The sequence below is a fragment of the Thalassophryne amazonica genome, chromosome 23 (assembly GCF_902500255.1).
Source record: "Thalassophryne amazonica chromosome 23, fThaAma1.1, whole genome shotgun sequence".
NCBI lineage: Eukaryota > Metazoa > Chordata > Actinopteri > Batrachoidiformes > Batrachoididae > Thalassophryne > Thalassophryne amazonica.
Window position 1 is genome coordinate 13574700 of NC_047125.1, and position 25690 is coordinate 13600389.

General features: G+C 38.8%; 2 protein-coding genes across 2 annotated transcripts; one reads left to right on the top strand and one right to left on the bottom strand.

Moving 5' to 3' along the window:
• The first annotated feature begins 1192 nt into the window (after nt 1-1192).
• si:dkey-219e21.2 (nuclear factor 7, ovary) lies at nt 1193-12626 on the top strand. Its single transcript, XM_034165029.1, has 10 exons — nt 1193-1223; nt 4882-4932; nt 5194-5330; nt 5430-5525; nt 6077-6211; nt 7014-7136; nt 7286-7414; nt 10570-10648; nt 10767-10793; nt 10890-12626. The coding sequence occupies exons 1-10, from the start codon at nt 1193-1195 to the stop codon at nt 11420-11422; spliced, it is 1341 nt and encodes a 446-aa protein (XP_034020920.1). The 3' UTR covers nt 11423-12626.
• Nucleotides 12270-25453, bottom strand: LOC117504761 (fibronectin-like). Its single transcript, XM_034164258.1, has 13 exons — nt 25368-25453; nt 25193-25279; nt 24869-24957; nt 24212-24668; nt 23241-23483; nt 20055-20309; nt 19809-19932; nt 18530-18669; nt 18166-18426; nt 17784-18053; nt 17544-17641; nt 16822-17462; nt 12270-14239 (listed from the first exon to the last, which is right to left on the bottom strand). Exons 2-12 carry the CDS (start codon nt 25239-25241, stop codon nt 17391-17393), a joined length of 2058 nt encoding a protein of 685 aa, XP_034020149.1. The 5' UTR covers nt 25242-25279; nt 25368-25453; the 3' UTR covers nt 12270-14239; nt 16822-17390.
• Nucleotides 25454-25690: the final 237 nt, after the last annotated feature.

Here is a 25690-nt window from a genome sequence, read left to right on the forward strand (position 1 = left end):
CAAGGACGATCAGTGGAAACAGGATACACCTGAGCTCAATTCTGAGCTTTTTAAATTTGCAAAATTTATATTTATATATATATAAAAACGTTTTTTATGTTGTCATTATGGGGTGTTGTGTGCAGAATTTTAAGGGAAAAATTAATTTAATCCATTTTGGAATAAGGCTGTAACATAACAAAAAGTGGAAAAACTGAAGCACTGTGAATACTGACAAATACAACTGGCCCAAAGGCTGAGCCCTGTGGCATCCCACTCAACACATCCTGCCAATCTGAGGCTTTGCCATTTAATGATTACATGTTGCTTATGATTGGTAAGGAACTCTCTTTTTTAAATTCCATAATATTCCAATTTTTGTCAAAAGCCTTCATGAAATCACAATACACTATATCAATCCAGCACCCCTATGCACAAGATCTCATTGATTCAACCAAATTAAACCAAGCAAACAAAAGTGATGTTTGATTTCAGCAGGTTTAAATAAGTATTCTTAAAAAAAAAGCCTGCCAAATTTTATTTATTTTTTTATTGATTGATTGATTTTTAAAACTAACATTAAGATCCTGTCTATGGTCACACATGCAACCTACAGTTGTATCAGTTTTATGGCCATCATAATTATTATTTTTTTTAATCAAGTTTATTTAAGCACAAGGATAAGAAAACAATGAAATGATAAATCGGGAAACAGAAACTGCATATGCACCGTCTTGTTAAAATGGCTCACAAAGGGGGAAAAAAAAGCAGCCAGTGCTGCACGTCATAAACCGCACAGTATAAAAAAGGTAATACTAAATTTGCATTTGACAAAGCATGCATTCACACTCTTTGATGGAAAATGATTTCCTGTCTTGAACACATTGCTCTTGCTGTCAGCTTTTTTTTTTTGGCCTCATTTTTAGATATTTTGATTATACCTACAGTATATAAAATAAATCATATTGTCTAAAATGAAGATGCTCACTGTATAAAGCTTACTTGTAAACTTTGTATGACTTCTAAGTCATCATGACATGATTTTTTTTTTATCACTGTTATAAAATAACCACCCTGCAGTTGCCAGGAAACCAGACAGAATGTATCCCTGACCATCAGGCCATTAAAACAAAGTCCAAAGGTCAGGATACAGAGGAACAAAATCCTTGGACAGACACACACGGCTGTCCATTTTCCTCCATAAGCACGGCACATGGCTACACTGCAGCTCCGTCAGACTAAAGGTAAGACAAGGACGGGACATAAGGATGGTAGGTTTAGGAAATGGATGTATTTTCAACTAATGTAGGTCTATATTTGTTTATCTATATACATATTTTTATATATGTATATATATATTTGTATATCTATATACATATGTATCTATATATGTATATAGATCTATAGATTTGTATTTATTTACTAATTAGTATATATATATATATATATATATATATATATATATATATATATAAAACTATGCAACTGTAAATCAATGCTCGAACATATTTGTGAAAAACATTACATTAAAATTGTATATAAAATTAACACGTACATAAAATGTCTATGCGTAAAATTTTCTGTATATATTATTGATATAAATACATATATATATATGACATGTCAAGGCGGTGGCCAAGCAGTTAAATGCACTTGTTTCCAGGGTAGAAGGTTCCCGGTTCAAATCCACCACTGCCCATTTTCCAATATGGAGTTGTGTCAGAAAAGACAACCGGTGTAAAATTATCTTGGTTCTGCGGTGGTGACCTCGAGTGTAACAACAGAGACACCGAAGGGACTTACTTATGTATATAAAATATTTACTGGTTATTTATCCATCTAAACATGTTATTACTGATACTTTCTACAAATTGACAAATATTTTGAAAAGGTAACATGTGAAAATACAGTAAAAAAAAATAGCATTAACATCATAACACTGACCTTTTGCATATATAAAATTAAGTAAATATGTAAGTATATGTAAATATGATTAATTGTAGTATATATGGGATATTTTAAAAAGACATAAATAAAACCTGTATGAGTGTGCAGTTATGCTCAAAAGTTTACATACCCTGGCAAAATTTTAGATTTATTTATTTTTTGCCAATTTTCAGAGATTATGAATAATTACACAAAATATTGTTTTCACTCATGGTTAGTGGTTGGGTGAAGCCACTTATTGTCAAACTACTGTGTTTACTCTTTTTAAATCATAATGACAACAGAAACTACCCAAATGACCCTAATCAAAAGTTAACATACTTCAGGTCTTAATACTGTGTATTGCCCCCTTTAACATCAATGACCACTTAGAGTCTTTTGTGGTAGTTGTGGATGAGGCTCTCTCATGGTAAAGCCACTGAATATGTCTTGGAAAATGCAAAATTTGTACTATGCACAATTTCTATAATCACAGCCATAGAAGCCAATAAAGTCTTCTGGGTTGTCTGGGTGTCTTGGTGGCTTTCCTCATTCTGCTCCTCAAGGAGCAACTATGTACTCCATGCAGTACTCCATACTGTTTGTATTTCTTCATAATTGATGTAAATAAACTCCAAGGCATGGTATTAAGCACAGGGGTATGTAAACTTTTGATCAGGGTCATTTGGGTAGTTTCTGTTGTCATTATGATTTAAAAAGAAGAAACACAGTTAGAATTATTCACAGAATTATTCATAATCTTTGAAAGTGGGCAAAAAAAATAAAAAAGTTCTGCCAGAGTATGTAAATTTTCGAGTCCAACTGTATAAAATTTTCCTGTATGAATACATACATGTATGAACACATACGGTACATAGATTTGTTAATGTAAATTACTTACACAGACACACACACACACATATATGTATAATTAAAATGCAACATTTTCCCTTTGCATATGTAAAATAATTCATTCATGTTTACATGTAAATATGTTTAAATTTTCAAAAATATTGAATTTCAGATCACTTCTGAACTCATTATTAGTGATTTTGACTGAATCATACAACTATGAAGCAAATATACGTATACACGTATACAAAAGCCATCACTTGACCCAGCTATCTTAGCTAATTATAGGCCAATCTCCAACCTTCCTTTTCTCTCAAAGATTCTTGAGAGGGTAGTTGTAAAACAGCTAACTGATCACCTGCAGAGGAATGGTCTATTTGAAGAGTTTCAGTCAGGTTTTAGAATTCATCATAGTACAGAAACAGCATTAGTGAAGGTTACAAATGATCTTCTTATGGCTTCGGACAGTGGACTTATCTCTGTGCTTGTTCTGTTGGACCTCAGTGCTGCTTTTGATACTGTTGACCATAAAATTTTATTACAGAGATTAGAGCATGTCATAGGTATTAAAGGCACTGCGCTGCGGTGGTTTGAATCATATTTGTCTAATAGATTACAGTTTGTTCATGTAAATGGGGAATCTTCTTCACAGACTAAAGTTAATTATGGAGTTCCACAAGGTTCTGTGCTAGGACCAATTTTATTCACTTTATACATGCTTCCCTTAGGCAGTATTATTAGACGGTATTGCTTAAATTTTCATTGTTACGCAGATGATACCCAGCTTTACCTATCCATGAAGCCAGAGGATACACACCAATTAGCTAAACTGCAGGATTGTCTTACAGACATAAAGACATGGATGACCTCTAATTTCCTGCTTTTAAACTCAGATAAAACTGAAGTTATTGTACTTGGCCCCACAAATCTTAGAAGCATGGTGTCTAACCAGATCGTTACTCTGGATGGCATTTCCCTGATCTCTAGTAATACTGTGAGAAATCTTGGAGTCATTTTTGATCAGGATATGTCATTCAAAGCGCATATTAAACAAATATGTAGGACTGCCTTTTTGCATTTACGCAATATCTCTAAAATCAGAAAGGTCTTGTCTCAGAGTGATGCTGAAAAACTAATTCATGCATTTATTTCCTCTAGGCTGGACTATTGTAATTCATTATTATCAGGTTGTCCTAAAAGTTCCATAAAAAGCCTTCAGTTGGTTCAGAATGCTGCAGCTAGAGTACTGACGGGGACTAGCAGGAGAGAGCATATCTCACCCGTGTTGGCCTCTCTTCATTGGCTTCCTGTTAATTCTAGAATAGAATTTAAAATTCTTCTTCTTACTTATAAGGTTTTGAATAATCAGGTCCCATCTTATCTTAGGGACCTCGTAGTACCATATTACCCCATTAGAGCGCTTTGCTCTCAGACTGCGGGCTTACTTGTAGTTCCTAGGGTTTGTAAGAGTAGAATGGGAGGCAGAGCCTTCAGCTTTCAGGCTCCTCTCCTGTGGAACCAGCTCCCAATTCAGATCAGGGAGACAGATACCCTCTCTACTTTTAAGATTAGGCTTAAAACTTTCCTTTTCGCTAAGGCTAATAGTTAGGGCTGGATCGGGTGACCCTGGACCATCCCTTGGTTATGTTGCTTTAGACGTAGACTGTGGGGGGGTTCCCATGATGCACTGTTTCTTTCTCTTTTTGCTCCGTATGCATCACTCTGCATTTAATCATTAGTGATCGATCTCTGCCCCCCTTCACGGCATGTCTTTTTCCTGGTTTTTTCCCCTCAGCCCCAACCAGTCTCAGCAGAAGACTGCCCCTCCCTGAGCCTGGTTCTGCTGGAGGTTTCTTCCTGTTAAAAGGGAGTTTTTCCTTCCCACTGTGGCCAAGTGCTTGCTCATAGGGGGTCGTTTTGACCGTTGGGGTTTTTCATAATTATTGTATGGCCTTGCCTTACAATATGGAGCGCCTTGGGGCAACTGTTTGTTGTGATTTGGCGCTATATAAGAAAAAAGTTGATTGATTGATTGATTGATTGATTGGTGACATTTCTGTCTCAGATTAATTGCAAGACTTGACAATATTTTTACTCTTCCTCTTTCTTTTCTCATTGCTGCAGAAGTGAAGACCCCGGGTTTCGAGATGAAGAGCATTCTGAAATTGGATAAAAGTAGGTGGCTTTGTCTTATCACTGCTATGTTTGGTCAACATCCCTGTTTAATCATTTGCCACCTTCGCAAAAACAAGATACGGTATCACTGAACATTAATCAAGCGTTCATAAATGCTCCTTACAGTCACAGACTGATAAACAGTGATTATGATTGTAAAGGCACACTTCAAGCCACAATGAAAAAAGATCTTTTTCACTCAGATGAATTGATAGTCTCAGATGATTTGAGTGGAATAACGTTGTCATACTCATTTTGCAGAGATGAGGGAGCCAAGCACCAATCAGAGCAGCTCCGTAGGTGCTGTGAAATGGACCTTGCCTGAGGAGGTTTTGGAACGGCATAGCTCAGCCCCTGCTAGAACCACGAACACTCACGGTCACTCCAAAGACTCGCAGGTAGACTCCGCACTCCGGCCTTCAGGCCCAAAAACACATACTTATAGAGGTGGGGCGCATTTCAAGCGCTTAACACCCGATGTGTGATTTCGCTCGCAGCAACATCTTCGATCGTCGTCGAAAGATCTGCGCAGTCTGCAGGACTGTGTCCAGTTCATCCAACACTGGAAAGAACAAGTGGATCGAGTCTGCAAGGTGGGAACCGAGTCATTTCAGTCCAGACATAATGCACACTCACCTCACACCAGCACAGCGCGGCCCTGTTTCACTGGGGTCAAAGGTCAAATCAGGAATTTCTGGTCATTCACAGGAAAAACACAGGCGCAATTTATTATTTTTAGTCTGTTACCACGGTAACATTTCTGTTTCTGACATCAGGGTACTTCTTGCAAATAACCTGCTGCCAAAACTAAGATTGTGCAGCCAACAGGTGGAATAAAAGTGTGATTTTCACACTATCAGATCCAGACCAGACAGATGTAAAGATCACGCCTCAATCTTGTGCACAGATTAGCATCAAAATTCTTTGACCTCTCAATTGCAAGATTTTAATTTTGTTACTGTGGTGTTTCAGTGTGAATCATAGACACAAAGGTTGTCTGCAGTTGCACAAACCAGCAAAATCATAAAATCGATGAGCGCCTTCGTCATTCAGGCAGCATTACGAGAAAAGGAACGCACGCGAACCAGAGTTTATAGTGACATTAAGTCTACCACAGTGTGGCAGTGACAGTGTTGTGTTTCAGAAGGGTGGTGGTGATCCTGAGGCGGGCACCAGCAAGAAAGAGGATCAGAGCGCAGACCGCCGCACCGAGCGCAGTCTGGAGGAAAGCAGGAAGCTGATCCTGCAGTGGGCCAATGAGCTCCACCACGTCGACAAGGTCAGTACTCAAATCAGAACCATCCAGGTTTTATTACGGTGCATCACAAGCAGATCTTTGGATGGGTTGCCAAGTCCTGACTTGGGTGCGTCACTTCATTGGGATCAAAGCTGAGAAGCGGGCATTTCCAATCATTGCCTACAATCAAAATCTGGGATATCTGCAGATCTTGAGCAGGTTGCTAAAGATCAAAGATTAAAACACAGATTTATGCTAACTTTCAGACAAAATGCTGAATTGGGTAAAATACAAAGTTGGGTGTCCCAGAATTGCATTTGTGTAACACTTCAAATAGCAAAATGGTTCCATCGTCGGGCAGCACAGTGGCTTAGTGGTTTGCACTGTTGCCTCACAGCAAGAAAGTCATGTGATCCTTTCTTCGTGGAGTTTGCATGTTCTTCTCATGTTTACGTGGTTCCCTCCAGGTGTTCCGGCTTCCTCACACATCCAAAGACATGCAGGTTAGGTGGATTGGAAATTTGAAATTGTCCGAAGGTGTGCGTGCGGCCCTGTGACAGATTGGCGTCCTGTCCAGGGTGTATGCCCACCTCATGCTCTATGACTGCTGGGATAGGCTCCAGCCAGCCGTGACCCTTAATTGGACTAAGCGGTTGTAAGTGTTCCATCGTAGCTTATAGAAACCATGATAGAAACTTGCAAGAAATTGTAAATACGCAATTTAACAAAACTAATCATGAGATAGTTCCAGATATACAGTATGGCGTCCACAGAAGCATGTAATTTATTTATTTGTGGCTTCTTTGCACATACAGATATTTGATTGTTGATTCTATGGTTACAGTTCCTGAGGGAGTCTGTCATAGCATCACAGAGCTGTGAACAAGAAAATGAAAAGGCAAAAGATGCAGAAGAAACACAACTCATGATCATGGAGTGGGCCAAGGAGCTAAAGGAGGCCTCAGAGGTGAGGAGTCTAAGATCAAGTTTAAAGACCTAAAGCTGTGGAGCGTTGTGATATGGGTTAATGTTGGTGGGCAAACACTTGGCGGGCTAATTGCAGATAAGGTTCAAAATTGTTGACATCAAAATAACAGGCCGAATTTCTCTCAGCAGAACTGTGGTGTGCAAACCGAGGAGCTGGGTCAAGTGTTGCGAATGTTGGGTCTGAAGAAGAAACGGCTTGTAAATGTGTTGCCTCTGCTAGAACTGATCACCTGGTCTCTGCTCGCGGAGCACAGCACGGTGAGGCCCAAACCACTCTGTACACAAAAACATGTTTTTCACCATAAAGCCACATAAATGAAAGACAACCAAAAGGGCAAAATGGGCAAAGCCACATATTGCCAATATACAGTGCATCCAGAAGGTATTCAAAGGGCTTCACTTTTTCCATATTTTGTTCCCTCAAAATTCAACTCACAACGCCCCATAATGACATGAAAAATCTAACCCTAGCATGATTTTTTTTTATTTTTGCAAACTTATTAAAAATAAAATAACCTAAGAAATCACATGTACCACACATAAGTATTTACATCCTTTGCTCAATACTTTGTTGATAAACCGTTGGCAGCAATTACAACCTCATGTCTTCTTGAATATGATGCCACAAGCTTGGTGCACCTCTCTTTGGGCAGTTTTGTCCATTGCAGCACCTCTCAAGCTCCATCAGGTTGGATGGGGAGCATCGGTGCACAGACATTTTCAGATCTCTCCAGAGATGTTCAATCGGATTCAGGTCTATGTTCTGGCTGGACCACTCAAGGACATTCACAGAGTTGTCCTGAAGCAACTCCTTTGATATCTTGGCTGTGTGCCACAGGTCATCGTCCTGCTGAAAGATGAACCATCGCAACAGTCTGAGGTCAAGAGCACTCAGGAGCAAGTTTTCATCCAGGATGTCTCTGTACATCCTCTGTGACCTCTAATTTCCTGTTTTTAAACTCAGATAAAACTGAAGTTATTGTACTTGGCCCCACAAATCTTAGAAACATGGTGTCTAACCAGATCCTTACTCTGGATGGCATTACCCTGACCTCTAGTAATACTGTGAGAAATCTTGGAGTCATTTTTGATCAGGATATGTCATTCAATGCGCATATTAAACAAATATGTAGGACTGCTTTTTTGCATTTGCGCAATATCTCTAAAATTAGAAAGGTCTTGTCTCAGAGTGATGCTGAAAAACTAATTCATGCATTTATTTCCTCTAGGCTGGACTACTGTAATTCATTATTATCAGGTTGTCCTAAAAGTTCCCTGAAAAGCCTTCAGTTAATTCAAAATGCTGCAGCTAGAGTACTGACGGGGACTAGAAGGAGAGAGCATATCTCACCCATATTGGCCTCTCTTCATTGGCTTCCTGTTAATTCTAGAATAGAATTTAAAATTCTTCTTCTTACTTATAAGGTTTTGAATAATCAGGTCCCATCTTATCTTAGGGACCTCGTAGTACCATATCACCCCAATAGAGCGCTTCGCTCTCAGACTGCAGGCTTACTTGTAGTTCCTAGGGTTTGTAAGAGTAGAATCGGAGGCAGAGCCTTCAGCTTTCAGGCTCCTCTCCTGTGGAACCAGCTCCCAATTCGGATCAGGGAGACAGACACCCTCTCTACTTTTAAGATTAGGCTTAAAACTTTCCTTTTTGCTAAAGCTTATAGTTAGGGCTGGATCAGGTGACCCTGAACCATCCCTTAGTTATGCTGCTATAGACTTAGACTGCTGGGGGGTTCCCATGATGCACTGAGCGTTTCTTTCTCTTTTTGCTCTGTATGCACCAGTCTGCATTTAATCATTAGTGATTGATCTCTGCTCCCCTCCACAGCATGTCTTTTTCCTGCTTCTCTCCCTCAGCCCCAACCAGTCCCAGCAGAGGACTGCCCCTCCCTGAGCCTAGTTCTGCTGGAGGTTTCTTCCTGTTAAAAGGGAGTTTTTCCTTCCCACTGTCGCCAAGTGCTTGCTCACAGGGGGTCGTTTTGACAGTTGGGGTTTTTCTGTAGTTATTGTATGGCTTTGCCTTGCAATATGAAGCGCCTTGGGGCAATTGTTTGTTGTGATTTGGCGCTATATAAATTAAATTGATTTGATTTGATTACATTGCTGCATTCATCTTTCCCTCAATCCTGACTAGTCTCCCGGATCCTGCCACTGAAAAACATCCCCACAGCATGATGCTGCCACCACCATGCTTCACATTAGGGATAGTGCCTGGTTTCATCCAAACATAACACCTGGCATTCATGCCAAAGACTTCAATCTTTGTCTCATCAGACAAGAGAATTTTGTTTCTCATGGTCTGACCATCAGGTTCTTGGTCACCATAACTAAGGCCCTTCTGCTCCAATCGCCCAGTTTAGATGGGCGGCCAGTTCTAAGAAGAGTCCTGGTGAATCTGAACTTCTGTGCTCATTGGGACCTTCAAAGCAGTAGAAATGTTTCTGGACCCTTCCCCAGATTTGTGCCTCGAGAAAATCCTGTCTTGGAGGTCTACAGACAATTCCAATCAATTGAATTTACCCAAGGTGGCCTCCAATTAAGCTGAAGAAACATCTCAAGGATAATCAGTGGAAACAGTATGCACCTGCGCTCAATTTTGAGCTTCTTGACAAAGGCTGTGAATACATATCTACATGTGAGTTCTTATTTTTTTTTCTCAAAAAATCAAAAAAACAAACAAAAACAAAACAAAAAACACTTTTTCACAATGTCATTATGGGGTATTGTGTGTAGAATTTTGAGGAAAAAAAAACTGAATTTCATCTATTTTGGAATAAGGCTGTAACAAAAAACACAAAAAAAAAAGTGGAAAAAATGAAACACTGTGAATACGTTCTGGATGCACCATATACCGTAAGCAGCCATAAAACAGAATTACCTCACAAATGAATAACATTTAGTGACGCACGCACATGCCATGGTTATGCCATGGTTTACTGATTGAACCATTGATAACCCTGATGCTTCTCGGCACAGATAACCCTCAACAATGACAGTCTTTATACTGAAACCTGAATACTGTGCACATAAGGTCATCATATTTGCAGATGATGCTTTCTTTGGAAATTTTTTTTTTTTTTTTTTTTTTTACTGTTGTTGAAATTCAGCACAAACATTCAATGTCTGTGCAACAAGCTGCCCACTGCAATAACTGACATCTGTCCAATCAGCCTTGTGCTCTACGTCATTGCTGTCATAAAGCATGGCACTGCCACACTCAAATACAGCAAAACGTTAAGGGTGAAGGACAGGTTGTTTCCAGTAAAGAGTCGCACAGCACAATATTTTATAAGTTTTGGTTACACTGTAAGACAAGTTGTCATGAGGGAAAGTATAATAAATGTAAAAATGGGCTTTTCATCTGCAAAACATTTTAAATTAATAGTTTCTTCCTTTTTCAGAAGAGGATTTCACAGTTATGGTTATTGACAAAGCAGCGCACATGGAAAGCAGGCACCCCGAGTTACATTCCAAATGCAGGTGGGGCTACCACACCAAACAACAAGAAGGCATTCAAATCAAATTAACGCATTAGATGTTGTACATTTCTGTTGTTTGCCTGCTATAAGTAAGTGTATTGTCTGTTTTATTTCTTTAGTATGGAGCTGGATTTGCAGCGCAGCAGGTAATTATCTACCTTGTCCTTATCTTTAACTTATAGCAGTAACTCGTTCCGGTAATATTTGGCAGTATACTAATTTGACTGATCTCATCCCAACAGCTGATGTTACTCTCGACCCCAAAACAAACCACCCATGGCTTCTGCTGTCAGACGACCTGCGTAGGGTCCAAGAGGACATCAAAGAATCAGATCTGCCTTATAACTCTCAGCGCTTCAACGGATGGCCCTGTGTGCTCGGCTGGGAAGGATACGACACCGGCCGCCACTACTGGGAGGTTGAGATAGCTAACAACGGCTACTGGCGCATTGGGTTGACTACTGCCGATTCTGAACGTCGTGGCCGTTTTTCCATGACCCCTCAGCGGGGCTACTGGGTTCTATGGCGCAGCACGCGCTATTTCTATGCCTGCAGCAAACCAGAAACTGTACTGTCCGTAGACCTCGTGCCACGTCGTATGGGAATCTACTTGGATTACGAAGAGGGACAGATTTCTTTCTACAATGCCGAAACAAAGTTCCACATCTACACATTCACAGGAACCTTCAGAGGGAAGCTGTACCCAGTATTCGCCCCACTGGACGGGCGCACACTCATGACCATCATCCCACCACACACAGTCTCTGGAAACTGATAAAGCTTGGACTATGATCCTCTGATCAGACATTTTTACTTTAAGGATTAAAAATTTATAAAGTCAAAAACCAAGAAGTTGAGGAAATGTCGTCACACATCCACAAAGGCAAAGCAGACGTCCCACTGAACTGCGAATACCAAAACTGTTAATAAAATTTTACCGGAATCAGTCTTTCTTCTTCTTCTCAATGCAAAAATTAATATGTAGAATTCAGCTAAAAGCTAGCAATAAAAATAAAGATAAAAGTTCGACTACAACAAAGTGCCAGTACAACTGAAAAAACAAACTTTGATATACATATAATCCTAGTACTCCTTAGTTGACATCGATATACATACAGAGATCAGGGTTTTCACACAACAAAAAAGCACAAGCTTTAAAAATCTATATATGAATACAAAGCATTTTAAAATCACACTATGTTAAATTATTTATACATCTTCAGTTTGAGCTCACTCAGGCATCCGTAACTTGAGCACGCCATCCATTATTCCATCAAATTCAGGAGACAAGACAAACATGTGCCACAGAAATCCACGTAAATACAGTATCCAGCAAAAGGTTTTAAGCATCCTTAAATTTTGCACAAATTCTTTGACTCCCCCATTAATCAAGAGTAAATCTAATTTGAAATGCCCAAACGCTTCTAATCCAGAAAACAAAATATTAATAATTAAATTACAAACCTCATTTTGAAATAAACAGGGGTTTTTTTTTGTAGGGGTACTGCCCACTACATGACAACACAAAGATGTCTGTGGTTTTTCCATAATAAAACAATTATAAAACTCTTATTTTATTTTTTACTGCAAATCACTTAAAACAAATTGTATATATTTTTTTAACATTCTAAATATAAAAAGTGTACACATTACATTACATATATCCGTTGCCCTCAAATACACAAAGTGAAAACCTGAAGCATAGATGGGTCCAAGAGGTGACCTTAGGTGGCACAGATCACGCCTGAGATCTGATTGGGCAATCCAGGTGCCATCCCATTATTGTCAACCGTCATTGGCCATCTGCCCGATCAAAGATGAGACTTGGATTCAACACTGATGAGAAACTTGTCAATTATATGTGTGAAGAGGTGCAATAAGCATTTTGGTTATTTGAGTTGGGTGTCATACCACTTAGCGTGTATGGATTTGTAATTCATACCACCCCAATATTAATCCGTGCCCAGTGAAAATAAATCTAGAGACGCCACTGACAAAGACATTTGTCCACGCACTTTATAAAGCACTTTCACAATCTCTATTTATTTGTAATCTCTGCACTGTCCTTTTTTTTTTTTTTTTTTTTAAGCTCAGAGTTGTGTAAAAATGTAAAAAAAATTTTGGTTTGTTTTTTTTTGGGGGGGGGGGGTAAAACTGCTTTCTGTTTTACGACATACACCTTATACAAATGCTCTTGGGATACATTTATTTCACTTTTGCAAAGCTGAAAAGGATTAGATGTGCCAACCCCCTTTTTTAACTCTTTTTTTTTGGGGTGCAAAAGTGGATTTTTTTTTTTATATATTTTTTTTAATAAACCCTATATATGTGAATTTATTGTGCTGCAATACCTCACTTTATAAGTTCTTCTGTCACACACACACACACACACACATATGAACAGTGACAATACACAAAATAATAAATAAATAAATAAAGCATTAGAACATTAAAAAGGAATGTTTGTTTTATAAGACATGTGGTGTGAATGAATGTATATGAAAAGCAGGACAAACACAGAAAGTCAGTTTAGACTTCAGTTATGTTCATATATGTATAAATTTAAGTTTAATCTATTGACAACAAAATAAAATCTCATGAGTTATTTTTGTGTTGTGTGTCTTAATGGTTCACAACCTCAAGAGCTAAACTGAAATTGGAATGGATATATGGGGCAGATCACCCCCCAAAAAAACAACAACAACAAAAAGATAGTTACACATTTGCTATGTGATACATGAAGGCAAAATAATAGCTGTGAAAAACCTTTTTCCAATGTGACATTTTACATCTCGTCTGGCACAGTTGCCCCTTTGCATTTGAAAGTGTGGATTTACTGCGTCATGTCCTACCGGTACGTCAGCACATCTGTTTTTACGTTAGTGGATGTTATACGGATATGAAGATATACTAATGTAATTCTGATGGCAAATTATTTGTAAGATACCACTTTCGATTTGCTATCGTGGAACATGAATACACCATGGCAATGGGGGGACAACAAAATGCAAACACTACTTACACTTAGACGTACATTTACATACACGTTGACTCACAATTGTCAGTCTGTTTTCTCAACTGCACGTCTTCTATAATATTACCGAACAATATTTGTTACGCCAATTAAAATGTATTACATGAAAAAATTACATGAAAATAAAAAGTTAATTTATTCCAGTTTATCTCCATTGTGTCAACAGTTCACCGACACTAAGATGACTGTCTTTAAACAGCATGGATGAAGATTAGAATTCCAGATATGGGCACAATTCACGGTTAATTGAAAAACGTTCAGTGGGTGGACACCTGCGTCCAGCCAGCAGCACAGAACAGCTTGAAGAAGACACAGCACATGCTCACTTATCTGTAATATATATTACAGATGTTTCTGAGTGAATATTTCCATGATTAGAACCTGACATGCAAGATTTGCTCAGTTATTATGTTGAAAACAATTCATCATGACAATTTGATTTTTTAATTTAACCTTTATGTAACAAGGTTAGTCACACTCAGATCGAGATCTCTTTTACAAGGGCACAATAAATCTGTATTTTAAGCCGGTCAAACAGCAGCTATTGAAACCCCTTCACTAGGGATGGGTATTGACAAGATTTTAATCAATATCGATGCCATTATCAATCCGATTCCTTATCGATTCCCTTATCGATACCCCTTGTGAATTTTCTGTGTACTGAAAGTAGGCTTTACAGGTTTTCTATGTCAACAATATTTTAAATTGGTCACTGGATCCTTGATCTCTGAACATAAATAAAAATAAAATCTGTAGTTTTTGTCAAAAGCATTTCCTTTCAGACATTTTGGCATGAATGTCTCTCCGTACCTCTGAGCTGAGCTCAGCCGGCTGCTGCACGTCAACGCAGGACGCCTCGTTTTGGGAGGAAAAAAAAAGTTTCGATCATTCTAACTTGACTCGGCAGAGAGCTGCACAGCATTTCGAGCTGTGTGAACAGAACAGAGGACAATTCTCGTTTCTTTCTCGCAACAAGACAGGAGTCCCAGTTAGTGACGTTAATCTGTACAAAAGTAACCCACGATTGACATATTCAGGGATGAAAGTGGTGAAAAACAAAATAAAAGCTGAAACCCAAAATTACCCCCAACATCACCCGCACAGAGATTTTTGAATTCTAGAAGCTCTGATATTCAATCTGGGACTATTCCAGACAATAAACTGCAGTGAGTGCAGCATCTATTTTGGTGAGGAAAAAAAAATTTCCTTATTGAAAATCACTCCTCTAGTAGTATTCTGCTTACTAGGATGCAGCAGTTTTCTAGCTTGGCAGATAGTTCTGGAGGAAATCACTGAAGAAATTAACAAATTGAAAATATGGTTTGACCGAATCAAATGGTAATTAAATTAAAACAAGGATGAAGTGGAGGTGTGAGAGTCACGAGGTGTTCACAGGAAACATTTATTTCTATATTTATTTATTTATGTTCATTGTTAGTTGGTTTTATCTTTTCTGTTGTGTTTTGTTTTATCACGTTCTTTTTGTCTCTTTCTCTAAAATTGTATTGTAGTAGTTATTATTACAATTGTTGTTGTTGCAATTATTATTATTATTCATATATAAATAAAAATAAATTAAAAATATTACAATTTGGAATACATTTGACTCTTTTACAACAAATGCTGAGTCATTAATTATTATACAGAAAACAAATGCACACAAATGTGCTGAGATATGAACAGCTTAATGCTAGTGCGGCAGACACTTCAGCCCGCAAAATGTCACCTTCTACACCAGTGAGTTTAAGTTACTTTGACTTTGTCTTAGGTTTGGGCTGATTTAAATCTACAGTGTGTCTGATTTAGGGATGTATATGAACAGAAATGGAATATAGCATCTACAGCCATCTGTTAAAGTATTGATGGTTTTAGAGTATCCCAGAATCTTTTGCACGCTGGGGAGGGAGGCTTGATAATGACTCAGCTTAATGCTACCTTTAACATTGAAAATGCCATAGACATGCTAACGCGTTAGCTTCGGTCTCATTATTAAGTTCTAAAATACATCAATCAACTGTTTCAGAAGACCATAACAGGTCGGTTTAACATAAAAAAAAAGGTAAATATTACTCACAGACATGTGCTCTTTGGGGTTTTAGCGAGGAAAAATTAAGATACTTTCTTAATTATCTCTGAGGACTGTCAGGCCCTCAGAGTCTGACTGAGTGGTGTATGCTTTGCTCTGCTATTTTGCTCTGTATTTTTAGATTTGTTATTCCTTTTCTTTTGTTCATATTTTATAGTTATTGTATTGCTATGATTGTGAAGCGCTTTAGTCAGCTGCAGCTGTGCTTAAATGTGCTATATAAATAAACTTGAGTTGAATTGATGATAAAGTGAAATAAAACAAAGAACCAACAAAGCAGTAGATCGAAGCATTGCTTCATTGGTTCAAGGTTCAAAGCAAAGCCGCCTGCAGGAACAGTTGATTACAGACCCGCTATAGGGTCTGTAATCAATGTAGAGAAATTTTCATTTTCCTGACAAACACCCCCAAAAACAACAGCCATTCTGAAGGACCGATAAGGGAATCGTTAAGCAAAAGGCAAAGGCTATTCGCCCAACCTTTGGGCAAATAAATATAACGTCTTACCTTATTTGCCCAACCGTGATTGTATATTTGACACGTTTTGTGCATCTAAACTACATTTTTGACACCAGTTTTAAGGCTCTATTGCAACGTGAAAAGCAGCGTATGTTTGACACATTTAACAGCACCGTCTTTAATTACAGAGAAAAAAAAAACCCACTGCAATGTATGAAAGCAGACAAACTTCATAAGTATTTTGAACGGAAGCCTGTTAACGACGATGAAACAGTTTTTAAACAAAATGCTGCTTGTTGCCTGTAAGATGGTGTTAGTTTGACACAGTTCCCTGGGTGTGATAAACCAAACAGAACCACTTTTGCGAAAATATCCGCCCTTTTTCCCCCCGCGTTGACAACAGAAAGTGAACTTACAAGCGCGCTCATTGGTCGGTTGTGGTTGGGCGTATATGCTTCTGTATTTACTTTATTGAACCAAGGGTTGGATGTATAGCCACTCCATAAGCAAAAAGGCTGTTAATATTGGTGGATCGAATCATTTCTTAACGATACGTGAAAGGAACCGGTTCCCGATACCCATCCCTACCCTTCACTAAGACCTGAAAGGCTGTCAATCAAGACATTACTATAAAAGCCACATGAAAACAAGTTTAAGTCGATCACCAGGCCAAATATCGAGCCTTTTTTAAATGTCAACTTTGGATTAATCGCTTCCTCCTTCGTGCACAGCCCTTTTCGCCTTGGTGCCGGTGTTCTCTCTTAAAGGTGTTCAATACCATATTTTTATCTGATGGCCTCAAAAACAACCTCAGCCCTGATCCTGCGTTTCTCTTACACCTGGAGGACAAAATGAACCTTGAGAATTTATCTGGGCAACTGCAAGTAGTGGGTGAATTTGGCTTGTTTTTGACCGTTGCCATGGTACCGCTTCAGTTTCTGTAATAGGGTTTTGTTAGCGCAAATAGAAATTTGTATCACCCAAATAATTTGACACTGAAACATCAAATTATGGCAGACTCAAGGTAACAAGCACTTAATGAGTGATAACCAACCAAATTCATGATTATGCTCAATTCCATACATTATTACATCAACACATTATTACCTTTGTATTTAAATTACTCCACCAATGTCAAATTACGCAAACATTTTGTGTTTCTTTTCAGTTTTTCCTCCAGTTGAGCATCCAGGTGACATTTTTTTCCCCGAGCACGTTGTAGAAATGTGAGCGCAGCTGCACCAAAACACAAACCAAACACATGAATTAATGTGAGCACATTCTGACTGATTTTCCTGCTTACATCAAGTCACAAACCTTTTCCAGAACATTTGTCCTGGTGTCTTCTTTGTCACAGAAGAGCGGCTCCGCTGAGGAGCACATCATGGACAGGCTGATTTCTCTCAACTCTGCATCTGGACGACAAAACCAAAGACAATCTAAGAATGTGTAACACTGAGAAAAAAAAAATGGCCACATGTGATGTAAAACAAAATATTTCTAGTTTATAAGGTAAGAAATGAAAAAGCGCAATGACGGTTTCTACGCCTGTCTCACCTGTGTGCGCTGAAATGTGTTGGGCCTCACTTTTCAGAACCTCCCCCACCACTGTTTGCACTTCAAACTCGTACAGACTTCCTGATTTCAACTCGCCCACGGTGATCCAGGTTTGATTGGTCAATGTAAAATTCCTGTGTTGCTTCCAGAAATCGGAGCGGATGTTGACCAGGTATTTGGATGTTGCTGCATTGCTGGGGGTGTTCCACTGGACGGTGATGTGACTTTTATTCAAAGACGCGATGCTGACGTTAGACGGCGGTACTGGCACTGCACAATGAGAAGACGTGAGGTTTCAGGTTTTTAAAGACTATTTTAAATGCAAATCTTTAGGGTTCGTCTGCAGAAACAAGACTTTCATTCCAATCAACAGGTGACTCACGGGTGATGTTGAAGCAACTAAACGGTGGGCCTGTGAGGTGTTCGTTGCCAGTGTAGACGGTCACGGTGTAATTGGCTGCCGTCTTCAGGTTGTCAAAGTGTTTTGTCGTTTCTGTAACGTTTGGAGCGACTATTTCGTCACCTGTGCCTTGAAGCTGGATCTTGACAATGAAATGTGTATAATTCCCCTTCGGAGGGACCCAACTGGCATTCAGGCTGTGAGTGTTTGTGGGCAGAAACAGGTTTAAAATGGGTCCCGGAGCTGAGGAGATATTTAAAAAAAGACAAAACAAAAACACACCACTTGAACAGAGTGACTGTATTTTGTCTGGAAATTGGAAAGAATGAAATCATTTTATTGTCACTGGTGAAGTTGGTGACGGTCACAGGGTCTCCCACAGTATCACCAGCCAACGCTGTCACATTGAGCGTCACACGGGAGCCCACCGGCAGGTCCGTTACTTTCACACTGTGACTGGCATTAGAGATGTTTCGGGAAAAAAATCTGTCGGAAGAAGAAACCACCACATAAATAAAAGAACTGAAAGAAGAGGAAACTGCACGTTTTCTTCCTTTTACTCAACATGAGACTATTTACTCCCAGCATATGTGCTACCTTCTATTCTAATGTCACTTTCCAACGCCTAAATTAAAATAAAATAGACATTTAATTGCAAGAAGAAAAAAAACCCCCAGAACAATGAATATATTGTGAATATAGCATTCATCCTTAGGGCAACTCATCAATGATTTATAAAACAAAATGCAATCATTACAAAATATTTTAATAAGTTACATTTAAAATATAAAACCATTAAAAATTTATATTTAAATAATTATAAAACAAAGAAATGTGGTTAACAACATATCTCCTTAATAAGCCAAACAAAATGACTAAAAATATGATTATTATCATCTTAAAATACATTAAAAAAAACTCATAAAAATGTTATCTTTTACAAAATATTATTAGTAAAATGTATTTTATTAAAAGTACACTAAAAATATAAAAGTTGTGCAAAACTGATGAATTGAAAGATTTTTAAAAAATAAAAACTTTTGGTCAATAAAGAAATATTCAGTAAAAGTGATATAGAATGACAAAAAAAAAAAAAAAAACAAGTTTCAAATGAATTGAATTACAATAATTTCTGAAATGGAAAAACATTTTATGACATTATGAACACTATTTATTTCCAGTATATTTTGCTGTCTTCCATTTGGGGAGCCTATATTTATTTTTATTCAAAATAAAATTAAAAAAAATAGTCAAATTACAAATAAAAATGTATTAAATACCTAACTACATTTAATTAAAATTAAGTTATCAATTTAAAATAAAAAAATACATTTTGATAATTTACTTGAAATATATTTGATTAAAGGTACTTAAAAATCATTTTTTAAAAATGACCATCAGAGTTTAAATCCCAGTTTACAAATTGATAATAATTGTCAAAATATTGTGATTTTTTTTTGCAACTCGCATAATTACAAGTCACCCTCCCCCTTTTTTACACTGCAATTTCAAGGCGATATATATATATATATATGTGTGTGTGTGTGTATGAGGCATTTAAAAAAAAAAAAAAAAAAAAGAAACTGAACAACTGAGCAGCTGCTAGTTAACAGTTAAATACGTACATATGAGTGCCATTCCCAGCTTCCACCCAATAAGCTGTGGTGTTTCCTTCAGGTGGCGCCCAACTAAGCTGCACTGAGTTATTAGTGTTATCAGACACCTTTAGGTCAGACACTTTTTCTGGCTCTAAAATAGAGATCAAGAAAATAAATGGTCAACAGCCTCAAATGGCCATCTATAAAAACAAATACATTTTTGCACAATCAAGCCTTTCGTTTTAATATTACTGTTACAGCAGCTTGACTCACTTGTATTTAATGTGATATTTTGTGCTTCACTCCAGATGCTTCTATCTTCCACTGTGGTACGGATGCTCAGCGTGTACCTTCCTCCGGGTATCAAACCACCGACTTCTATGCTTTCTTTATCAGTAACAATCACCCCAGGTGAACCGTGACCCTCGATCATATAGAAACTCGTGTTTCCAACTGGTTTAGTCCATCTTAGAAACACAGAGGTTTCATTCAGCTTGGTAATGTTGAGGTTTTGGATCTTTCCAGGTTCTGGAAAACAAAAAATGAAACAGCAAATACGAGCAGGTTTCAGTGGCATTTGGTGGAGAATTTTAGAAATTATTCCAAGATCACAGTAAAGCTACAGTGTAGTGCCGAGTACCGAGTGGTGAGGATGCAGATTGGTAGTCAAGCTTGTTTCCCTTCACTTATTCAATTGTTTGGCAAACAGGATTCATGTTCCCTTAGCGTCTCTTGTGATAAGCAGTATGGCTTAGCAAGCGTGTAAGCTTGCAGTAGCAACCAGTGGATTTGGCAGCAACCAATGATTACTTTTTCCTTGTCTGATTGCAATACAAAATGGTAAAGACTGAGCAGATATGTCCCTTTTGGGCTACTGCATCAAACACAATGGCGCAACATGGCAGCCTCCATGAGACGGCCCGTTCCCATGTCAATATGCAGATCTCAAATTATTGATGCCTTTATGGTGTCAAATCTCGCGCGTAATCACGTTCTCACTGGGGATGCTGAGATTTCGTTGTCAGTGGAATGGACAAGCAGCGAGCAACTTGTTTGCAACATTGCGTCATTATGGAGGGGAGTTCAACCAAAATATGTATGGTAAAGGCTATTTGCCCAACCGTTGGGCAGATAAATATAATGTCTTACCTTATTCGCCCAACTGTGATAGTGTATTTGACGTTTTGTGCATCTAAACAACGTTTTTTTACACTACTTTTTTAAGGCTCTATTGCAGCGTGAAAAGTGGCATATGTTTGACACATTTAACGGCACCGTCTTGAATTACTGCAAAAAACCCCGACAAACTTCATAAGCATTTTGAACATAAGCCTGTTAATGACGACGAAACAGTTTTTATGAACAAAATGCTGCTTGTTGCCTGTAACATGGTGTTAGTTTGACACAGTTCCCTCGGTGTGACGCGCCAAACAGAACCACTTTAGATTACAGGCCCTCCGCAGGCAGCGAACCCTCCCACAGCCCGTGAGAAAATATCCACCCCTGCGTTGAAACCGGAAGTGAACTTACAAGCACGCTCATTGGTCGGTTGTGGTTGGGCGTATATGCTGATTTACTTTATTGAACCAACGGTTGGGCGTATAGCCACTCCAAATATATATTTAGGTGTTTAACTAAGATAATCATGTCTTTAATGTGAGTTTATATATATATATATATATATATACTCAACAAAAATATAAACGCAACACTTTTGGTTTTGCTCCCATTTTGTATGAGATGAACTCAAAGATCTAAAACTTTTTCCACATACACAATATCACCATTTCCCTCAAATATTGTTAACAAACCAGCCTAAATCTGTGATAGTGAGCACTTCTCCTTTGCTGAGATAATCCATCCCACCTCACAGGTGTGCCATACCAAGATGCTGATTAGACACCATGATTAGTGCACAGGTGTGCCTTAGACTGCCCACAATAAAAGGCCACTCTGAAAGGTGCAGTTTTGTTTTATTGGGGGGGGATACCAGTCAGTATCTGGTGTGACCACCATTTGCCTCATGCAGTGCAACACATCTCCTTCGCATCATCCGTGAAGAGAACACTTCTCCAATGTGCCAAACGCCAGCGAATGTGAGCATTTTCCCACTCAAGTTGGTTACGACGATGAACTGGAGTCAGGTCAAGACCCCGATGAGGATGACGAGCATGCAGATGAGCTTCCCAGAAATGGTTTCTGACAGTTTGTGCAGAAATTCTTTGGTTATGCAAACCGATTGTTCCAGCAGCTGTCCGAGTGGCTGGTCTCAGACGATCTTGGAGGTGAACATGCTGGATGTGGAGGTCCTGGGCTGGTGTGGTTACACGTGGTCTGCGTTTGTGAGGCTGGTTGGACGTACTGCCAAATTCTCTGAAACGACTTTGGAGACGGCTTATGGTAGAGACATGAACATTCAATACATGAGCAACAGCTCTGGTTGACATTCCTGCTGTCAGCATGCCAATTGCACGCTCCCTCAAATCTTGCGACATCTGTGGCATTGTGCTGTGTGATAAAACTGCACCTTTCAGAGTGGCCTTTTATTGCGGGCAGTCTAAGGCACACCTGTGCACTAATCATGGTGTCTAATCAGCATCTTGGTATGGCACACCTGTGAGGTGGGATGGATTATCTCAGCAAAGGAAAAGTGCTCACTATCACAGATTTAGACTGGTTTGTTAACAATATTTGAGAGAAATGGTGATATTGTGTATGTGGAAAAAGTTTTAGATCTTTGAGTTCATCTCATACAAAATGGGAGCAAAACCAAAAGTGTTGCATTTATATTTTTGTTGAGTGTATATAAATATATAAAAGCATGTTGCTATTAGGGTTGTGTGTCATGAACTGGTTCTTTTCAGGTATCCTTAAGAAATGATTCAATCCATTGATCGGTCTTTCAGAGTGGCCGCTGTTTTTGGGGATGTTTGTCAGGAAAATGATCATTTCTCTACATTGATTACAGACCCTGCAGCCTGTAATCAACCATTTCTGCAGAGCGGCTTTGCTTTGAACCTTGAACCAATGAAGCAGTGCTTTGATCTGCTGCTTCGTTGGTTCATTTTATTTCGCTTTATCTTAATTTTTCCCTGCTAAAACCCTAAAGAGCATATGTCTGTGAGTAATATTTACCTTTTTTTTTTTTTTTTACGTTAAACTGATCTGTTATTGTCTTCTGAAATAGTTGATAGATGTATTTTATAACTTAAAAACGGGACAGATGCTAATGCATTAGCATGTCTATGGCATTTTCAATGTTAAAGTTAGCATGAAGCTGAGTCATTAAGCCTCCCTCCCCAGCGCGCAAAGGATTCTGGGATACTCTAAAACCATCAGTACATTAACAGATGGCTGTAGACGCTATTCCATTTCTGTTCATAAACACCCCTAAATCAGATACACTGTCGATTTAAATCAGCCCAAACCTAACACAAAGTCAAAGTAACTTAAACTCACTGGAGTAGAAGGTGACATTTTGCGGGCTGAAGTGTCTGCCGCACTTGACAGAAAACACTTGGACTGAGTGCTTAGTGCCTGCTGTCAGATTTACAAGGTCGTAAGTCCTATTGGCCAGGCTCGGAATGGTTAAATCGTTGACGTCTAATCTGTAGTAGGAGATGTTGCCAGGGCCAGCCAACCACGACAGAGTGGCACTACTGGAAGTGACGTTGCTCACAGTGGCATTGCTGTAGAGAGGTTCTGTGAAAGAAGACAGCGATTGTGATTTAACAATGAGTCATAGAATAGCGACAGTGGTTAAAAACAAATATCTTGCTGCATCAAAGCGCTGATGCATACCCCGAGCGGTCTCTGCACCACGATATGTACAAGTAAATATACACTCTACGACTTTATTAGGTACACCCTGCTAGTACTGGGTTTTCCCTTCAGAACTGCCTTAATTCATCATGGCGGCATAGATTCAACAAGGTGTTGGAAGGATTCCTCAGAGGTATTTGTTCATATTGACATGATTGCCTCCCAGAGTCTGCCCATTCTCCTCTGACCTCAACAAGACATTTTCATCTGCACAACTCCCCCTCACTGGATATCATCTCTTTTTTGGAGACAGTGGCGCATTAAAATCCCACTAGATCAGCAACTGAAATCCCCTTTCTTCCCATTTTGACACTCAGTTTGAACTTCAGCAAGTTGTCTTCACATCAAGATGCCAAAATACATCTGCCTGATAAGCCATTTCTGTTTAGAAGCATTTAAACAGGTGCACCTAATAAAGTTGCCGGTGAATGTATACATATGTAAATTTTCTTTTTTACTTCTTCATATGACTTGAACTCATTAATATCAAATACTTTTATGATCAGTACATGCTTGTGATCATTCATCTAAGCTTTGCTCATCATGAAAAGATCTATTTGGCTGCAGGTTCCTATAATCAAGTTGACACTATGATGAGTCCTACCTACCCTCATAACAAATAAAAGGCAGCCGCTTGGAGCATTCCTTCTCAGTCCACGCCCCAAAGCTGGTCATGGCCACGCAAGAGTCTTCAATATACACAGGAAGGTAAACAGAGTCTTCCAGTGGGGGCGGAACTGAGCTGTTCATTATAAGCGATTCTGCTGTTGGCTGGGTCATCATGGTGTCCGTTACGTTAGCGCTTGTAACATTTTCGAACAGAGCATCACCTTGGCAGCAACTGGGCTCTTTCTCGATTACAACTGGTTTGGCCACAGGCCATCCAGGGTACCAGTTCTGGAAAGTGAGGGGATCCCCGTTGGCCCAGAGTGACCATGGAATGTGTAAACTGCGTTTGGGGGAGCTTATGTTTTTCCGGAGGCCGACCCAGTAGTGAGAGCTGAGGTTTGAGACAATGGTCTGGATGTTGCTGGGGGTCAGTGTCACCAACTCTTTGAAGCAAACCTAAAAGAAAGGAACCCGTTACAATCTGATAAATATTAAATTATTTATTTAATAATTATTTAAATTTACAGTCAGGAGTGGCAGAAAAGTATGTGAGGATGCATTCCAGGTAGAGGTGGGAGTACATCAGGGATGGGCTCTGAGCCCTGTTTTGTTTGCAATAATGATGGAGATCATCTTCCTGTACACATTCACCGTACCTGGCAATGGTTCCTGGCCTGTTCCCAGGTGACAGCTCTGTCCTGGACAAAGTACTCTTGTTCTGCAGCTTTGTGCAGCATCAACAGAGCTTAAAAGGAAAAACAGGTTTTTGTCAAGATTTCAGCACACAACCTTCACAGTACACAATAATTTACACATTTTAATCATTTAGTATTAGTAGTAGCATTTACAGCTTGTATTCTCCTCTAGACAGCTGGTCCTAGTTTTCAACAACTTATTTAAAGTACCTACAACACCAAGTCATTCTGACATTCATAAAGTACATTTTTTTTGCAACTGCAACTTGCTGAAGTAAAACTCACCCCAAAAAGTCACAATCCAGACTTTACCCTGGATAGAAGACTTCTCCATTTTTTGAGCAAACTCAAGTCAGAATGGCAAATTCTAACCTGACAACACAATTATAAAATCCATTCATACATACTTGAACCTATTTTTGAAAAACGTAAGCGTACAGTACTGCATTTAGTCTCTCACCTTCAGTGCAGCTGAATCAAACTGTCTGCTGAACCTCTTAACAGGAAAATGTACTCATGTCACATAAAACAGACCTGTTCCACCAACAAGGAAGATAAACTCAAAGAACATATTTGACTACCAACATAAGGATCCTTTCAACCTGAATATGATCACATACTCCGGATTTGCATTTGCCCCCCCATATATTCAAATTAAGACGTTGCACCAAGGAACAAGCACCATAATTTCAGTTTATTCTCAATAATGCAATATGCCAAAAAGTACAAAATGGAAAAGGAAATTGCTAAAATAAAGATTCTTATAAAAAACTAAGCTTCGAA

Coding starts and splice junctions, on each gene's coding strand:
- si:dkey-219e21.2 (XM_034165029.1), top strand. CDS start 1,193: ATGGCTACACTGCAGCTCCGTCAGACTAAAG. Junction 5,331..5,429: donor GTCACTCCAAAGACTCGCAG/GTAGACTCCGCA, acceptor TTTCGCTCGCAG/CAACATCTTCGATCGTCGTC. Junction 10,794..10,889: donor CTGGATTTGCAGCGCAGCAG/GTAATTATCTAC, acceptor TCATCCCAACAG/CTGATGTTACTCTCGACCCC.
- LOC117504761 (XM_034164258.1), bottom strand. CDS start 25,241: ATGGAGAAGTCTTCTATCCAGGGTAAAGTCTGGATTGTGACTTTTTGG. Junction 23,484..24,211: donor GCCTTTTATTTGTTATGAGG/GTAGGTAGGACT, acceptor CTTCTTTCACAG/AACCTCTCTACAGCAATGCC. Junction 18,427..18,529: donor GACCGTCACCAACTTCACCA/GTGACAATAAAA, acceptor ATATCTCCTCAG/CTCCGGGACCCATTTTAAAC.